The 17342-nt window shown below is 32.7% G+C and overlaps 1 protein-coding gene across 2 annotated transcripts in view; it reads right to left on the bottom strand.

Moving 5' to 3' along the window:
• The window catches only part of LOC115881766, a 172995-nt gene that overhangs the window by 143704 nt on the left and 11949 nt on the right, over nt 1-17342 (bottom strand). Inside the window, exon 1 of one of the 2 annotated variants that reach the window (XM_030899411.1) lies at nt 13997-14355. The exons of the other annotated variant lie outside the window; for it this stretch is intronic. Coding sequence (XP_030755271.1) covers nt 13997-14052 — 56 coding nt within the window. The 5' untranslated portion in view covers nt 14053-14355. Of the gene's footprint in view, nt 1-13996; nt 14356-17342 lie in introns of those variants that run through there. 2 annotated transcript variants of the gene reach the window in all.

The following is a 17342-nucleotide window of genomic DNA, read 5'->3' as shown; positions in this document are numbered from 1 at the left end:
GTTCAAAATAATTTAGTAAAATGCGATGAGTTTTTTTACGGCTAATAAGCTATCTTGTGCACTAAAAGAGGTTCTAAAAATAACAGTGTTCCACTGCAAGGTCCGCTAGTAAAAATTTTTAAACCTTAAATATCACAACACAATTCATTTAAACCAAAAACTCGCAATACAAAATTAAAATGTCTAAACGAATGACAATGTCAGGAAATAAATAGGTTTGTTCCAACCGGACCGAGAACCGATCCTGGGACGGTAATTTCTAGTCGTCCACTTATTGTTTGAAAAGTTTGATCGTTTGACAAGATTAACAAACGAATTGACTGAGAGAAAATTACCGTTCTAGGCCGGTTCTCTCGTCCGTTTGGAACAAACATAATAAATAAATGTGACTTAACATTTTTTACAGGAGAGCTACCACCTGAAACCCGAGCGGGAAATTTAAATTCCCGGCGACGAATATGTTGCTATTGGTATCGAATATATTTTTTTATTATAAGTTAACATTTTGATAGTACCCATTTAAAATGACGAACGAATTTTCTACCGTATTGGTGCGCCAAAATGTGGTTAAGTCATCATTTATTTTAACTAATTACTATAAATAGGTAAATAATTGTTGAAAAAGTAAAATTTTATAAAAATTCCACATAAAATTATCTTTACGGCACCATTCTGTCTATCAATCTAATATAACTACATACGTCTGTTCTCAAAGTTAACTAAATATCAAACAACAGTTTATTACGCCAATGATTCTTTTATGGTAATAATAGTTTATCTATTCCATTTTACTGCCGCATTTACATCACGTGTGTAATTTTGTTCAAATCTAAATTGGATATTTGAGGTATCCGTCTCACATTTAATTTAAAATTACCTAAACAAAGATAATAACATTCGAGTAATATCGATTATATTGTTGATGTTAACGTACAGGCATTTCTATTAAAACTTGAACTTATGTTGTTTTGCTGATTTTAAATTTGACATCTAATAACTGTCATCAAAACGTCAAGATCTGAAGTATAGTTTAACCACGGCATATAAATCACACGGCAGGCTAACTCTCTTTGGCGGGAACGCTACGCGCATACCGTCGCGCACGCCGCCATTAGGGTTTCCATCAACAGAAAGTAACCAGTGTCGTAGTTTCTTTCATCGACTGCGCACACTTTCGGCTGATTCGAGTCAGTAGCGTACGGATTAATTTATTTTGTTTATTTCTTGAGTTATATTTTATAGTTGTTGTTTTATTTTTGTTTATTGTGTTATATATTTGGTTTTTCTAGTTTATTTTCGTTTCTTGTGTTATATAATTTATTTTTGTTTTCTGAACATTTTTAAATCGTTAATTTTTACGTGTTTTTAAAATGCCTGGGCGAAGTTGTGCAGCAAAAAACTGCCCGAGTAGAGGACTAAACTGCAATAAAAGTTTCTTTCTGTTTCCTAGAGATCCGATTAGGTATGTATTTATTATGTATATGTGATTAATTATTTTAACATATTTTAGTTAAAAAAACAGTAGTATACATATTAGGACATTCAGCTAAATAGGAAGATCTAATTAAAAATCTTAACAAACTTTAATATTAGTAAGATTTAATGTTAAATATTTAGTAAAATAAAATTTAATGTTGTATCTAGAATCTAGACATTAAAAATTAAATTTAAAAATCATTATATTATTCATTTAAATATAATTATAAAAATAAATAAAATGAGTATATCGAAAATAAGTTAACAATACATTTTTAGGGCAAGAACATGGGCAATTGCACCTAACGGAGAAGACTTGATTGAAGATATATATAAGGCCCACAAGTACAGGTTGTGTTCTGTTCACTTTGAATTTAAAATGTTTACCAATTCACTTTGTAACCGTATAAAATACAATGCGGTACCCCTACTTTGTTTCCTGCCATGAAAAAAATAGAAGTTTCTCAAAAAAAATTGTGGATTTATTAATTTGTGAAATTTGAATATTAGTAAAATTTGCTACGCCCATTGATGGGCATAATTTGTACGTAGCCTCTTTATATTGTTCAATAAATATTTTATTGGTATTTTTTTAATTCTTGTTTGTAACTCCCGGCATGTTTTTGTTAGTTGCATGTTTTTTAATTTTAATTGTCTATTCTCTACAGTGAAATATTTAATTGATTTTTTCATTTTTACTTTTCGAGAAATATGCGCGGTTAACGATTCATTTGTTTGGACAAAAGTATTGTAAATAAAATTCAGTTTCAGTCAATTACAGTATTTTTTTAATACGACCCTGTCGTATTTTCTGAGAAATTTTTTAATGCGTTTTAATCCGGCTCTGACTAAGAAACCATAATGGCGCCGACAAGGTCAAATTTTATAGAAATTTTAAACAATGGAATCTGAGTAGAGTTGGCGTGCCGATTGTTTTATGTGCCGTGGTTTAACCTCGAGTTTAACTAAGGCTGTATTCCGTTGCAAAACCAAGCGAACCAGACCGGTAAACTACGATAAAGAGCGTGCCTGAAAAACACCGGTTTGATACGGAACGGTTTGGTAAAATACTGGAAATGTCAAATGTATTTATGTATATTATGTTTATGTCAAATGTCACATAATTGGCATTGATTGACAAATAAAACCAGAAAAACCAGCCTTCTCGCGCTGGTTAGTTTGGTGACAATTATGAAAGATATCTTTCAGGAACCGTGTTCCGTAATAAGAAAACTTTCAGGAAACCGATAGAAACGGAACAAAAAAAACATAACCAAGGTAAGCAACGGAACGCACCCTAAGTAAGGAATTTAAACATCATTTTATTATCAAGTTAGATTTTTTGCTCGATAGTTTGTTTTTTGGATCATTTCAATAGCTTTATTTTTATTGTTTTTGAAAAAGATTTTTGAGTAACGATTTACAGCGATTTAGCATAGAATTGAAGCACACAATTGCGTTTGGTCCTCATGAACACATCGTTTGTATTGTTCTTCTAATGTCACTGTCATAGAAAAGTCATATTATTATTTATTATTATTATTATTGTTTATTGGCATTTACTCTAGCAAAGATGCTTGTAATCCAGAAGTTGAACTCTACCATTTTCAATTAAAGCAACAATAGCCAATAAAACTTCTGGACTTAAAATCATCTATGCTAAAGTAACTACCAACAAACAATAATAATATGATTTTTCAATGACACTGACATTTCAAAAACAATAAACACTCTTTCATAGGTTTAGACCAGGGGAGGGAAAGTGAAATAGCAAAAGCGGTTCCACCGTTTCCACGGAAATTTAAAATAAAATAGTTCCAGTCTCAGGCGCTAGGTGGTAGTGCAATTAATTTTTAGGTTAAGAAGTTGCTACTAGTTATTGCCAGATGGCGTTAAATCAGAATTTTTTTGTAGTTTCCATAGTTTCCAATGGCCATTGTCATACTATTGTCAAATTCTCAAAAAATATTGTCGTTGTCATAGCGCCAATCATAATATTATCAAAACGTCTTTCAAACTATAATTTGTTATATGTGTTTTAATTAGACAATTCCTTTTGTTTGTGGCCTTAAAAATATAATTAAGTCTTTTATTTTTGTCATCATTTAAGTACCTATTTATATTTACTCCATTTACAAAACTTTGGGCGTATTACGTTGGTCTTGTTTTATTATAATAAACGATGTTTAAATATTTGACTTATAAATAAAAATTTTAAATAATAAATAATATTTACACATGTTTGGCTTTAATTTTATTTAATAATTGTATAAATTATACTGTTAAATCTTATTTTTTACACATCACAACGATACTTCTTATTAGTATTGTTGAATTTGTGTAAAAATAAGATTTAATAATCAAATTTAATTATTTTAGAGTAAATTCAATAAATACGCTCATTTAAAAAGCCCGCGCTTCGATCCATTTAAAACAAGCCCTACTCAATAGATGGCGCCACTTATGTAGGACCATTTTTCAGTATGGCAGAGTCCATTCTTTTTCTAGCTAGGTATATTCTTTGGTTTGGACCAAAAGCAAAGGCATTCTTATAATGCTAACATTTTTTTTTAATTGTTACAGTCTTCTCTTATTCAAAAACGAATATCTCCAACAAAAAACAAGCTATTGAGATGAATAAAAAATATAACATTATTAAAAACTATAAACAAAAGAAGCTTCTTCATGATAAAGCGATTTGTTATAGAATTCCTTGCTTTAAGCCATTCCACAGAGTATTTCAAACATTCCATATACATATAATATACTATAGAAGACTTTAATTTAAAATCAAAAAAATAATAATTCAAATTTAAAAAGAAGATAAAAACTCAAATAATTTGGCTGCAAATTGCTTAAAATATATTAAAATCGGCCTACTAGAACAAAATGTATTTATCTGTAAATGCATATATGTTTCTGTGTATTATATGTTTTTAGTTTCTCTGTGTCGAAATACCCCTGCATTTTCCTCTAAACATAATGTAAATAAATATTTTCATTATGTTTACAGACATTCATACAATAATGTATAGAAGTCCATCCTTTATTAGGCATTGAATACTGTTAAACGAATGTTAAAAAAATAATAAGAGGGAATTCCTGTTTAATCTTCATTGGCACTTTTATATCTATTCCAATCGCTTGTTTCATTTATTAAATAAACATTATACAATATAGTTTTGTTATTGAAAACACCTGGACACCTACAGCCATTGTAACAGAAATAAAAATAAACCCATATCTAAAAATCTCCCTGGCAACAGGTGATGTGATTAATGAAAAGAACGTAATAAACTAATTACAGAAACAAATTAACGAAACAACATTAAATAAATAAAATGTTATTGTCTTTTCATTAGTTTATATAATAAGCGTTTGGGAAAATTTATGGCTTATTTGGGAAATTGATGTAATAAACCGGAGGTCATATCATGAAACATTTTTGATGAGGGAAAACAAAATGGTATTTTGGCAAAAAAATTTAAACACCCACCGGAATTGTGGAATTCTTTAATAAAGTAAGGAACTTTCATCTTAAAATTAACTTTAAACGTCAAGCAGTTTAAGCAGAATCGTGATTACTCAATGGTCATATTTTATGAAACACCCTGTATAAATTTATAAAAAATCTTAAAATATGCAAAACAACAAAATAAAATATACGTGTTTAAGAGTTTTTCCGAAAAACTCACCAGTTTTTAAATAAAATAATCACCATTTCCAAAAGCTGGGATACAACCGAGCGTCAAAACAAAGTGAGGTTAAGCACGGAGAGTTGACAGAAGCGATGTTGACAGCGCGCGCCTCCACAGAGCGATAACAGGGTTGTGTCAAACGAAAACAGGGTTGTGGACTAGAGAACGTAAAAATACGTCAAATAAATCATCAGGCCCGAACGATATGGAATCGGGTGACGATATGCCCAGATATCATATATTATATATAAAAAAGACATGTAACGAACTAAAAACGTTACAATATGATCTGCATTTGCCGCACACAGATCGTGCACATTTGATTCATGAGATTTTTGTTTTTTGTCATTTCTTCATTGACATATGGTTGCCATATAACACATCTCTTTCTTTTCTGTTGAAACTACTTTCATTAAGTTGAAACTACTATATCATCAAGGTACATTCTTTCTCGATATTTTGTTTCTTCTCCATCTTAATAGTTTTATTTTTATTGGAGATATTTGCTTCTGAAGAAAGCAGTAACTGTTTACAGCAATTTTACCATTAAAAGCATGCCTTTGCTTTCGGTCCTCATCGACACACATATGAAATAGTGATTATGCTTTTTCCAATCTCACTGTAATTGAAAATTCATATTATTATTTGTTGTCAGTTACCCTATTAGAGATGGTTTTAAGTCCAGAAGTTGAACAATAGATGATACAACTTCTATAGACTTAAAATTACTTCTACTAGTATAACTGTCGACGAACAATAATAAAATGACTTTTCAGTGATAGTTTCAATTACATATACAATAAACACTATTTTCACAGTATTGAGATTACTCAAAAAGGAAACTACCGAAGAATGATATACTTTGACGATAAAATGGTTTTAAAATTCTTTACATTCGATCCTCTACTACTAATTGAGATGCTAGAGATGTTTCGGAGTTTTTCTATAGGAGATAGACGAAAACTAGTATCGGTGTCTGGAGCTCAATTTTCATCAAGAACATGATGGTGAAAACCGCACATCAATATCTGTTATCGTTTCGGAGTTACGGGGCGTTTTTCAAAAATGTGCATTTTTAACAAATCGCTGTAACTTTTTTGCCATGGAAAATTTTGTATTTCTATGAAAACATTTCCAAAGCACCTTTTTACGTAAAATTTAATGGTTTAAGTATAATTTTTTTAAAATTAATAATTTATGAGTTATCAACAGAAAAATTAATTTTTTATTTGGGACATCCCCTATATTTTTAATTAACTGAAAATAATTTAAAATTACCTTTCCAAAAATATGTCACACTTGATAATTTGTTATAATCCCCTTCAAAATGCAGAATTTTTATAAGTTCGCCACTTTTAACTAGTAGGCTTTGGATCCCTTATTGATGATAGCCGTAAATTAACATAACTGCAAGTATAAGGAGAGTTTCTGCATCTGGTAACATGCTCAATGGGCTGTTCGCATTAGGTGGCCTCAGACTGATTTATATCCCATTTAACCAGGTTGGCTTTTACTCGAGAGACCCCATTTCTAATTATTATGTGTTCTCCAGGTTTTCAACTATAAATGAATTTATGTTTGTGGATTTTGATACACACAGCAAATGTTTGCAGTCAATTTCAAGAATAATTGAATAACTAACCAAGATCCCAGCCGTTCGCCGTCGAGGCCGCCTGAGTTAGTGCCCATGGATCTAATCCTATGGATATATTTGCGGAAGAATAAAGGTTTCTTATTCTTCCGTATAATCTAGACAAGAATTAAAAATACTTAGCAGTTATCAGAGGGTAGTTTTCACCCCCACTGAGTTAATGAATTCCGCGAGAAATGTTCAAAAACTGCCCCGTCTGTCCATAACAGAAGACGGTTGATATGTCGAACGCCTGTAGCAAAATCTCATGTCTCGGTTTGCTATTTATTTTTATTGTTATTAGATATAGTTTAAATATGTTGATGTTGGTTAAATATATTTTAAATTGTTATAAAATTCTGCATCTCTCATAGCAAATATTATTTTCGTTTTAATTGATGCTCAAAGCTAGATTTTTTTGCATTACAGTCGGTGCCGTTCAAAGCCTACTTATTTAAAGCGGGCGAATTTTTATATACTCTATATCTCGAAGAGGAATCGAGCAAAATATCAAGTGTGTTATATTTTTGGAAAGGTAATTTTAAATTCTTTTCAATAAATTAAAAATATACAGAGTGTCCCATATAAGAAATCAAATTTTCTGTTGATAATTCTTAAATGATTAATTTTAAAAAAATTATACTTAAACCATTAAATTCTACGTAAAAAGGTGCTTTGAAAAATTTTCCATAGCCATCAAGTTACAGCGATTTGTTAACAATGTATATTTTTGAAAAACACCCCGTAACTCTGATACGATAACAGATATTGATATGCGGTTTTCACCATCATGTTTTTGACAAAAATTGAGCTCCAGACACCGATATTAGTTTTTGTCTATCTCTTATAGAAAAGGGTGTTTCCATTTAAAAGCGTCGAATTTGACCCACCCGTACATTAAATCTAAATTTTTTGTCTTGTTCTTCATTTTATAGGTTAGTGTCAATATCCGACTACAAATATTTTGAATTTTAATTAAAATAAATATAACTGATGATTCAACATATCCATATAGCAGGCAAGAAGCCCAATAACGAAAGTGTGGTCTGAAGAAAAGATGTAATTTATTTAGGCCAATTCAGTGAAATTCAATCGATTTGAATCATTATTTATTTGGATCCAGCCATCATGCCAGAGTATCGAGCTCTATATCTGTATCTGACGTTGCAGCCCTTTTAAGAATAAATATAAAGTATATTCTGTGGGGTAAAAGGTCAAACACATGCCAAATTTCTTAATAATTTGTTGTCTTAATAATATTTTGTCTGTAAAATGTTTACGTTTAAGAATTATGCATTGGCTCGTCATTTACCTTTAACCCTTAATTGGTCCGGCGTCGTCTGACAGACTACGCCAAATAATTAACTCATTCTCATTAGTTACTGGGACTGCTCACACAATTTATGTTCCAGCTAATCCTCCCCCTCTCGGTCAACTACTGATAGCCATATTTATGCCCAAACTGGATTAGTTTTTTAGAAGTTATGGCAGAAGTTACTTAAGCCGTAGTCTCTCAGACGACGCCGGACCGTTTGCGTAAGATTTTGTGTTTGACAAACTTTTGTAAAATATAGCCGGGCCTTCGAAACGAGTGCGTTTAGGAGACTCTAGTAATGAAGAAACTCTATTAAAATGATATGATGAGGACTGTGACAGTGACAATATGACAATCTGCCAGACAAATGCGTTTGACAATGCCCAATATTCCAAGAGAAATATACTTTACAATTGGTAGAATACTTGCAATTCATGTACAACCAGAACACGCCCACGGAGATTTTCTTATCCCAGAGTTCTTATCCTAGTTAAAGACAATGTTATGTCCTAGTTTAATTGTTTTTAATGCCTAGAATGTACGAATCCATTTTGTAAAACATGTTCAGGAAAACAATGAACTTTGCCTCATGCTGTAACTAAAAACCTTTTCTTTAACTTCAGTTTTATAGTTTATTTTTTTTTATATATAGTACTAAAAACATATTTCTGTATTGTAATCACTGTTAGTAATTTGGTTTAATTTTTTAGAGCTTAGTAAAAATCAAATTGTTTTTTTTTTCAAATTTATATGTATGTTATTTTATTTTGTACTATATTTTCTTAAAGTTTATATTAATTGAACCCATTTTTGTCTATATTAGTTCAATAATACATAATATAATATATAATAAAATAAAAATTTGTTATTTTTTAGTTTTTGTGTGTTTTTTTCACTTTTTAGAAGGCATAGTCCCACAGACTACGCCGGACCGTTTATGATACATATCTATTACTGGACCAGTTAAGGGTTAAGTTAGGGTACCAATATGCAACTGTTAAAGGCGCACTTGATTTTATCAAGTATTGTTCCTAACAGCGGGGGCTAAAGTTTCATTGGGGTCTGTGTGGCACCACCACGCCAACAATGTTTCATTATTAGGATGGTGGGTAGTTTAAAAAATGTGCCTCATTGGGACGCTAATTTTGAGGAAGCATTAATTGAGTGGTTTGATGCACTTAAAGAAGCTTAAGTGAGATTAAGATCATCCAGACATTGATTTTTCTCCGAAGAGTAACCATAACTCCGATTCTGAATCCCTTACTTATAGAAGAGAAAAAACTGAATAATCAATACCAGAAGAGAAAGAGATGTGCTATATGGCAACCATATGTCAATGAAGAAATGACAAAAAACAAAAATCTCATTAATCAAATGTGCACGATCTGTGTGCGGCAAATGCAGATCATATTGTAACGTTTTTAGTTCGTTACATGTCTTTTTTATATATAATATATGATGTCTGGGCATATCGTCACCCGATTCCGTATCGTTCGGGCCTGATGATTTATTTGACGAATTTTTACGTTCTCTAGTCCACAACCCTGTTTTCGTTTCTTGACACAACCCTGTTATCGCTGTGTGGCGGCGCGCTGTCAACATCGCTTCTGTCAACTCTCCGTGCTTAACCTCACTTTGTTTTGACGCTCGGTTGTATCCCAGCTTTTTGGAAATGGTGATTATTTTATTTAAAAACTGGTGAGTTTTTCGGAAAAACTCTTAAACACGTATATTTTATTTTGTTGTTTTGCATATTTTAAGATTTTTTATAAATTTATACAGGGTGTTTCATAAAATATGACCATTGAGTAATCACGATTCTGCTTAAACTGCTTGACGTTTAAAGTTGATTTTGGCAAACGGTTTGACTGTGGGGTGTAGAGGTTCAATAAGGAGGGGTTTTTCAAATCACAAATTCCTAGAGGGTGAAAACGCCCCTCAAATATTACAATATTTGTTATTTAAAAAACGGTCAGTTTTTCGGGAAAACGCTTGGACAAGCATAATTTATTTGGTTTTTTTACATATTTTGAAATTTTTTAAAATATCATACAGAGTGTTCCAAAAGTTGGGTAATTTCTTAACCACGATTCTGCTTAAATTGCTTGACGTAAAGTCTTGCTGTATAATTTGAATCAGCTGCTATTTCGAGGCTACAGGTAAAGATGAGTTATTACCTTTTATAGATTCGATATTATTATTGAATATTTTTAGGGTAGAGTTACGGATGTCCCAACTTGTATTTGTATTTTGCTGGCACGTTGGCGTCCCTTTTCTTTTGTCCTCCAGAATGTCACATGGAAGAAAGGACAGATTGTTTATTATTTATTGAGCCCTCGGAAGTATTTCGAGGTAGGTTTATTTTGTTTATTAGACCTTGTTTGGTTTTAAACAAGAGTTTCATATTTTTAGGGTCCAAGGTACAGACTGTGTCCAAGGTACGGACTGTGTCCAAGGTACGGACTGTGTCCAAGGTACGGACTGTGTCCAAAGTACGGACTGTGTCCAAGGTACGGACTGTGTCCAAGGAACGGACTGTGTCCAAGGTACGGACTGTGTCCAAGGTACGGACTGTGTCCAAGGTACGGACTGTGTCCAAGGTACGGGTAGTGTCTTATGTACAGACATTATCTTATGTACAGATGTCCTGTGGACGAGTGTCCCCAGTAAGAATGATTTTTTTCTTACATATAAGTGCCACAGCGTGGATGTAGCTTGAGTCCCATGCTGCTTCACTCCCATTTCTAAGCCTAGTCAGTAGCTACGGCTGTAGTGATTCATGGTGTCCTCAATCTGGCCCCTTTTGTTGTTTTGGCCAACAGGATCGCCGACAGACAGTACAGAGATGCTAGACCACCTCACGCTGCTACTGTTTGAAGCAATGTTACATAATAGAACAGCTAAGTGTATATTTATGTTCTAGTTTTACATTTAACATCTAAAACATTTTCAGTCTTAAACAATAACGTACATCTTAAATAATATCGTACAGACTATGTTCAGTGGTTAAATTGTTAAGAACATTCATGTCAATATAATCTTTAAAATATAATTTAGATCTTAAGTTTCATTGCATTACGTCTTGTAATAGTATTACTTTTATAGATATTATTGCACTATTTTAATAGATGGATAATCAAACATAGATTCTAGAATCTACAGGTTGTAACATCTTCGATTTAGCATCATATGGAATATATCAAATTAATTAAAGTAATGCTACATTTCATATTTTCTCTTAAACTTTACATGTCCTGTATTTTATCGTAGTTGTTTTCATTGATATTTAGTACGACTCTTACCACCACTTTCTTTGACATATAACCACTATATATTTACTAGAACTCTACAATGTCATGTATCAGCAAAGAACGTCATGAATAAATATAGTCATTAGTTTTAAGTATTATACAACTGTGTTTTCTTTCTCTGGCCATGCCTGGCGCTCAATATCTATATATCTTTTGTTAATTATTACTGATTAATTTTCTCTCTAGTGAAATACCTTATCCACGACTGCTCTCGATGAAAAGCTGCCGTTCGCAGCGGTAGTGGTTTAAAAAACGCTATAATATATTAGCATGTACTGTATTTGACAAAGTTATGTACAGTGTGGTCGAAATTGGTCTGTTTTAACAGGGAAAACCCATTTCCTGACTAGATAGAGCAAAACCGACATAGATGTCATAGGCTCGATTTCTGAGATACGAATAATGGCGTAAACCGCCTGTTGATATTTTCACTGCTGACTGAGATACGGGGTCTTTTTGAATTTTTTACCATTTGGAAAATTGCCCATAACTTTTGTATTTCGCGGAATAATAAAGTTCTGTAAAAACGTTCTTAAGGCACTTTTTTAAGCACAATCCAGTGGCGTAGTCAGGTTTTTTCTATACTGCTTTTTTTGTCAGAAATAATAAAAAATATAATTTTTTAAATGGAAATCATAGTTGGCTATGAACTTAAAAAAATGCTGGCGTTTAACCCTTTCCAACGATTTAAAGTTATGTGTATTTATTTCTAAAAATGAGAGAAATATTACGTTTTTTATCTTTGTGTCGAAGCGGGCCTTGATTTTGTGTTGACCTATAGTTGCTTAATTATTTTTTATCACACTTTAATATTCTATATTATTATTTTTTTGCATAATTAAAGACTTTTGAAAAGGTAAATCAACATTCTATAGTAGTATTACCATTTACATTTGAAACCTCAGGGTTACAACTGCACTATTGAATGGAGAATTATTTAGAGAGAATTGGATTGGAACAAAGGGCCCCATATCTTGGTCCCCACATCTAGACCTGCTAGGTCCTGTAATTTAACTGCTTTCAACTTTCTTATGGGGGAAATTAAAAGACCTTATCTATAAGGGAAGAACCACTGGGACGAGAGAAGAATTGCAGAAGATATATAGGCAATCTTTTGGACTTATTACACTAATTCGCCTAATAAATCGTTGTCACTCTGTGCGCAAAAGATGTTTGTTGTGTATTCAACAAGGATGTGCTCAGATTGAACATCTTTGATGATTTTTTTTTAGAAAACTATATTCGCCACACAAAAAATACGTTTTTTTAGTCTTGTTCTTTGTTTATTGTTTCGATTTTAATTATAATTACTAATACTGATATAGAATGTTAATTTACCTTTTCAAAAGTTTTTAATTATGCAGATAAATAATAATACTGAATATTAAATTGTGATAAAAAATAATTAGGCACATAGGTCAACACAAAATCACGGCCCGCTTCGATATAGAGATAAAAAATCTAATATTTCTCTCATTCTTAGAAATAGATACACCTAACCTTATATTGTTGAAAAGGGTTAAATGTCAGCGTTTTTTTAAGTTCACAGCCAACTATGATTTCCATTTAAAAAATTATATTTTTCATTATTTGTGACAAAAAGAGCAAACATAGGAAAAAACTGACTACGCCACTGGATTGTGCTTAAAAAAGTGCCTTAAGAACGTTTTTACTGAATTTTATTATTCCGCAAAATAAAAAAGTTATGAACAATTTTCAAAATGGTAATGCCCATGTCATTTATATCGGTTTTGTTCTATCTAGTCAGGAAATATGTTTTCTCTGTTAAAACAGACCAATTTCGACCACCCTGTACATTCAAGCTTTGCAGTTTTGTTGAAAATAATTTATGTTTGCTACTTTAGCTTCACATTTTAGGTTGTTTGTACTTTTAATAATACGGTAAAATCATAAAATATATATGTTTTTAATTTCTATGGATTTCTTAGCCAAGTTATATTTCTGTTGTCAAAAATTTCTAAAAAAAAATTGTTTTACTTTATTTTTGTATCCGTTCTTATTAATTTATTGAAAATTAATGAAATTGTTTGTTCACAAGTTTGACTATATTGTGAACAGTGTTAAAATAACAAGCTTTTTATAAAATCTCTTCATCATGTATTTTTAACTAAAAAAAATTGGGGTCCGTCGGACCCCAGCATACCATAAGCATTACAAGAATCTACCACGCCAGTTGAGGGTTAAAATAGTCCTCCTAATACCCCACAAATAACCCCTTTCTTTCTCCGCAATATCAACAGGAATAATAGCTGACCATACTTCGGCAACTGGTTCCTCGGAGGTGGACTGTTTTTAGACAGGTAAAGACAATAAAATTTCGAAATTATTTCCGTAGTAAAATACGAATCTGCTAAGGAAAAGCCAGGAACATCATGCCAACAAGAATAGCCTCATGGATGCGCCAGTGTTTGGCAAGAGAGCCAAACAGTGCCTAAGTAATAAGGTTCGTGGCATTTTCTAAGTCGATTCGTACTCTATCAATAAATCATTCTCTAGCATATTCAAATAAACAATATATTATGCATCTGTTCAAACATAACCCTACCTGAAAGATGGCACCCTACACCCGGCATCCAGAACGTTGCTCTCAAGCGACCTCATCTTCTCGCTCCTCGTACTGTTGTTTTCAGTGCTGCGGCCGACCGGCGTTTCTTCCTGACCTTAACCTCTACAACTGTTCTTTGAGCGTCGCGACGCACGCCTCTGGCAACCGATTGAGTCGCGTGCTTGGGCCGATAGCGCTGAGAGCCGCTGAAATGTATCGAACCGGGTCGGACTAAGCGCGATTACTAACCTGGCCGAATACGCGGCGGCACGGTTGGCGGCGACGACGATTGACGTTGAACTCGGAACTCGGTTGGAGACTGGCGGCCGATAGACGTCGGTTTGTTGCCGGCGGCTGCATCGAATTCGAATATCGAACAGCCCTCTCCGCCCACCACATCGGTGAAAAATTCAAGAATCACTTACGTCAGAGATGTCGAGAGGGAAATACCGGATGATTGAGTGAGAACCGCGCTTGAAAACTTTATTAGTTTATCAAATATTGTTTTTTTTCATCTTCTATTTTGTACTTCTTGTATCCTATTGCTTTAGTACAGTGTCAACCTGTCTAACTATCTAGTAGATATTTTCATATTGGCTTTGTGTAATCTTCTGGCGATTGTCGAAGCGAGCAAAGAAGTACCCCATATAGCACGTACAAATGAAATTACGTTTCTACAAGGGAGACACATGAGAAACAAAATATGTTAAAGTGAACCTAAGTGTTCATCTAGTTCTAACATATACATATGAGATACACGCAGGTTTATATTGATAGAATCGTGTGATACAGTGTTTACTAGTTGTATACCGTATGCACTCAAGATTCTAAAGAGTTTTTTGTAACGTAACAAATAATTATTAAAATGACAAAATCTGACGTCGGTATATGAGACATACAATATATAAGTCATATGTATGTGTGATACTTCGTATCATAGTTGTGCCTATAGTACACACCTTGTAAAAATGTGACGTATACACATAATATAAATATCTATATAGACACTTTGTAATAATGTACTGTTGTGTCTACATTCTAGCATGAAATGAAGGTGTGCGCATGCGCGGATAGCCTCAGCGTAGACACACCGACCAAGTGTATTTTATGGTCCTCTCTCCTTTCTCCTTTCTAGGAGTGGTATGTGTCAGCCATTATTGTTTTATCATTCGGAAGCTCTATATAAATGTTCTGTTTGTGTGTAGTTTAAAAGAGATTGTAAGGTAAGTACAAGCTTTTAATTACCTTGTTACACCTTCCTAAGAGTATTATTAATATTATAGCAGCGACTCTTCCCTTACTCGATACCCAATTTACCAAATTTTGACTCCAATGAATGAAAACTCAGTCAGTTTCATATTAAATTTAAGGGTGAGATTGTTAATCTGGAAATAAAATACAATAAAGTCCAACAGAGTGCTCGATGAATGAGTATGCTAATAAACCAACTGCTTGGAGGGAAAAGAAAAAAATAACTAAACGAGGTCTACCAAATCGTGGCGATATAACAGTGTTTACCATTTTAGTATGTTGTTATACTGGGTACTTACAAATTCTTACTTCTGGTTTCTGCAGTGTAAATATTTATTATTATTGTGTTATTTGCGCTATTGCGTTCCATGATATAAAGAAATATAAGAATTTTATTTTTAAACCACTTAACCCTTTTTATAGAAGAAAACTGGTACATTTAATACAACACAAAATTGGAACAATTCTAAGGCTACTTCTCTTGAACTTACGATCGAGATACTTTTGGAAAATACAAAGTTTTGCCTTCCTAATTTTCGTTCTAAAAAGATATAATTGGAATCATTGAATAAATATTTCTTAAATAGAACGAAAAGTTACGCATCAGAACTTGTATTATTTCCTAAATTCGTTCATAAGAAGTAGTTTTATCTAGCACAAGATGTATATACGAAGCAAAATACATACGTATACACGCGGTAGTTACAACTGCAAATGTGTAAACAGAGTTTAAACGTAATACACAAGCACTGTGTATCCTACGGCACACTGTGTATCCCTTACTTTGTGTATACGTAAATGCTATACTGTGGCTACATTGTGAGGCGCACGTTTAACCTTTGTGCATACGTGTTGAACTACGATGTGCAAACGTAGCATATTTACATCGGGGGAATTGTGTCATCCTGTGTCTACATCTGATAATGTAAACACATCGTAAATGTGATTTGATGTGCTGTATGGGACAGTGTGCAGACTGCAAAATGAAGATACCAGCGGCAGGGTTACCACAAGCTACACAATTATGTACCTGCTACATATTTGCTTCAATGATTGCACAACTACACCACAATCGCCTGAGATACACATTTTGAGAATTTACATATTTCGTAAAAATTCGTAGAAATAATACCAGTATACCAGTACTTTAAATTTTGAACTGACAAATATAATTTTCCGTTATCAGTGTTCAGGTGTCAAGGACCAATAGACAAGAGCCAAAAACGATAAATAGACAGGATTGCTTAATCCTTTAAATAATACCTAATACCTACTTTGGCCAAATTTCACTGCTCAATTAAGTCACTGTAGTTCACAGACTCGTTTCCACTCGTTTGCATACGTTAATATTATTCAGTTCCTATTTCACTTCCTCCCATGTCAGCAAGGGCTGCTGATTCTACTGACAAATTTGACCGATTAAAGCGACCAGTTAGTCAATCAACAGTCCTAATAGTTTATGGTTTTTAAACAGAATTAACTGGTCTAATTTGTCAATAAAATCGTTAGTTTCGCGGCATCAATTTTGACATCACTGCAATCCTTGCTGACATGAGAAAAAATAAAATGGGAAATGAATATATTGACGTATACAAACGAGTGGAAGCGAAACTCGTAATCATGCTTTAAAATTTGGAGAACGTACGTCTTATTGGATAGTTTACAGTTATTGGTCATGAATGGCTAGACAGTGCTACACATTTTTATGGTAAAGATCTGCACAATCAAACATTTTCCTATGGCAACCCTGACCAGCGGCTTGGCGTGGAGTCAATACAAGGGGATGTAATAAGTAACTGCAATTAATATTTTACCATCACAATAAAGTTTTTTTCTTTTTTTTTAGTCTTTAATTTTGAAGTTACAAAAATAAAATATACAAAAAAATGTAATAGGTTAAAAAATAATTTAGGTAAAATAATAAAGCTATGAACGTATCTATAAGATAAAATATAGTAGACAGGGCCAACAAAAAGTTTATTGACGAATAGACGATGTTAATTTAGTATTAATATACAAAATATTCTTTGGAGGTCATTCTTCAATTGTTTTTAATTTTTCTGAATAGACCATAGAACTGAAGGATGATTACAAA

Source organism: Sitophilus oryzae, unplaced genomic scaffold (assembly GCF_002938485.1).
Source record: "Sitophilus oryzae breed Bouriz unplaced genomic scaffold, Soryzae_2.0 scaffold_1111_pilon_pilon, whole genome shotgun sequence".
Taxonomy (NCBI): domain Eukaryota; kingdom Metazoa; phylum Arthropoda; class Insecta; order Coleoptera; family Curculionidae; genus Sitophilus; species Sitophilus oryzae.
Note: the sequence above shows the minus strand (reverse complement) of the source record. Positions and strands in the feature narration are given on the sequence as shown.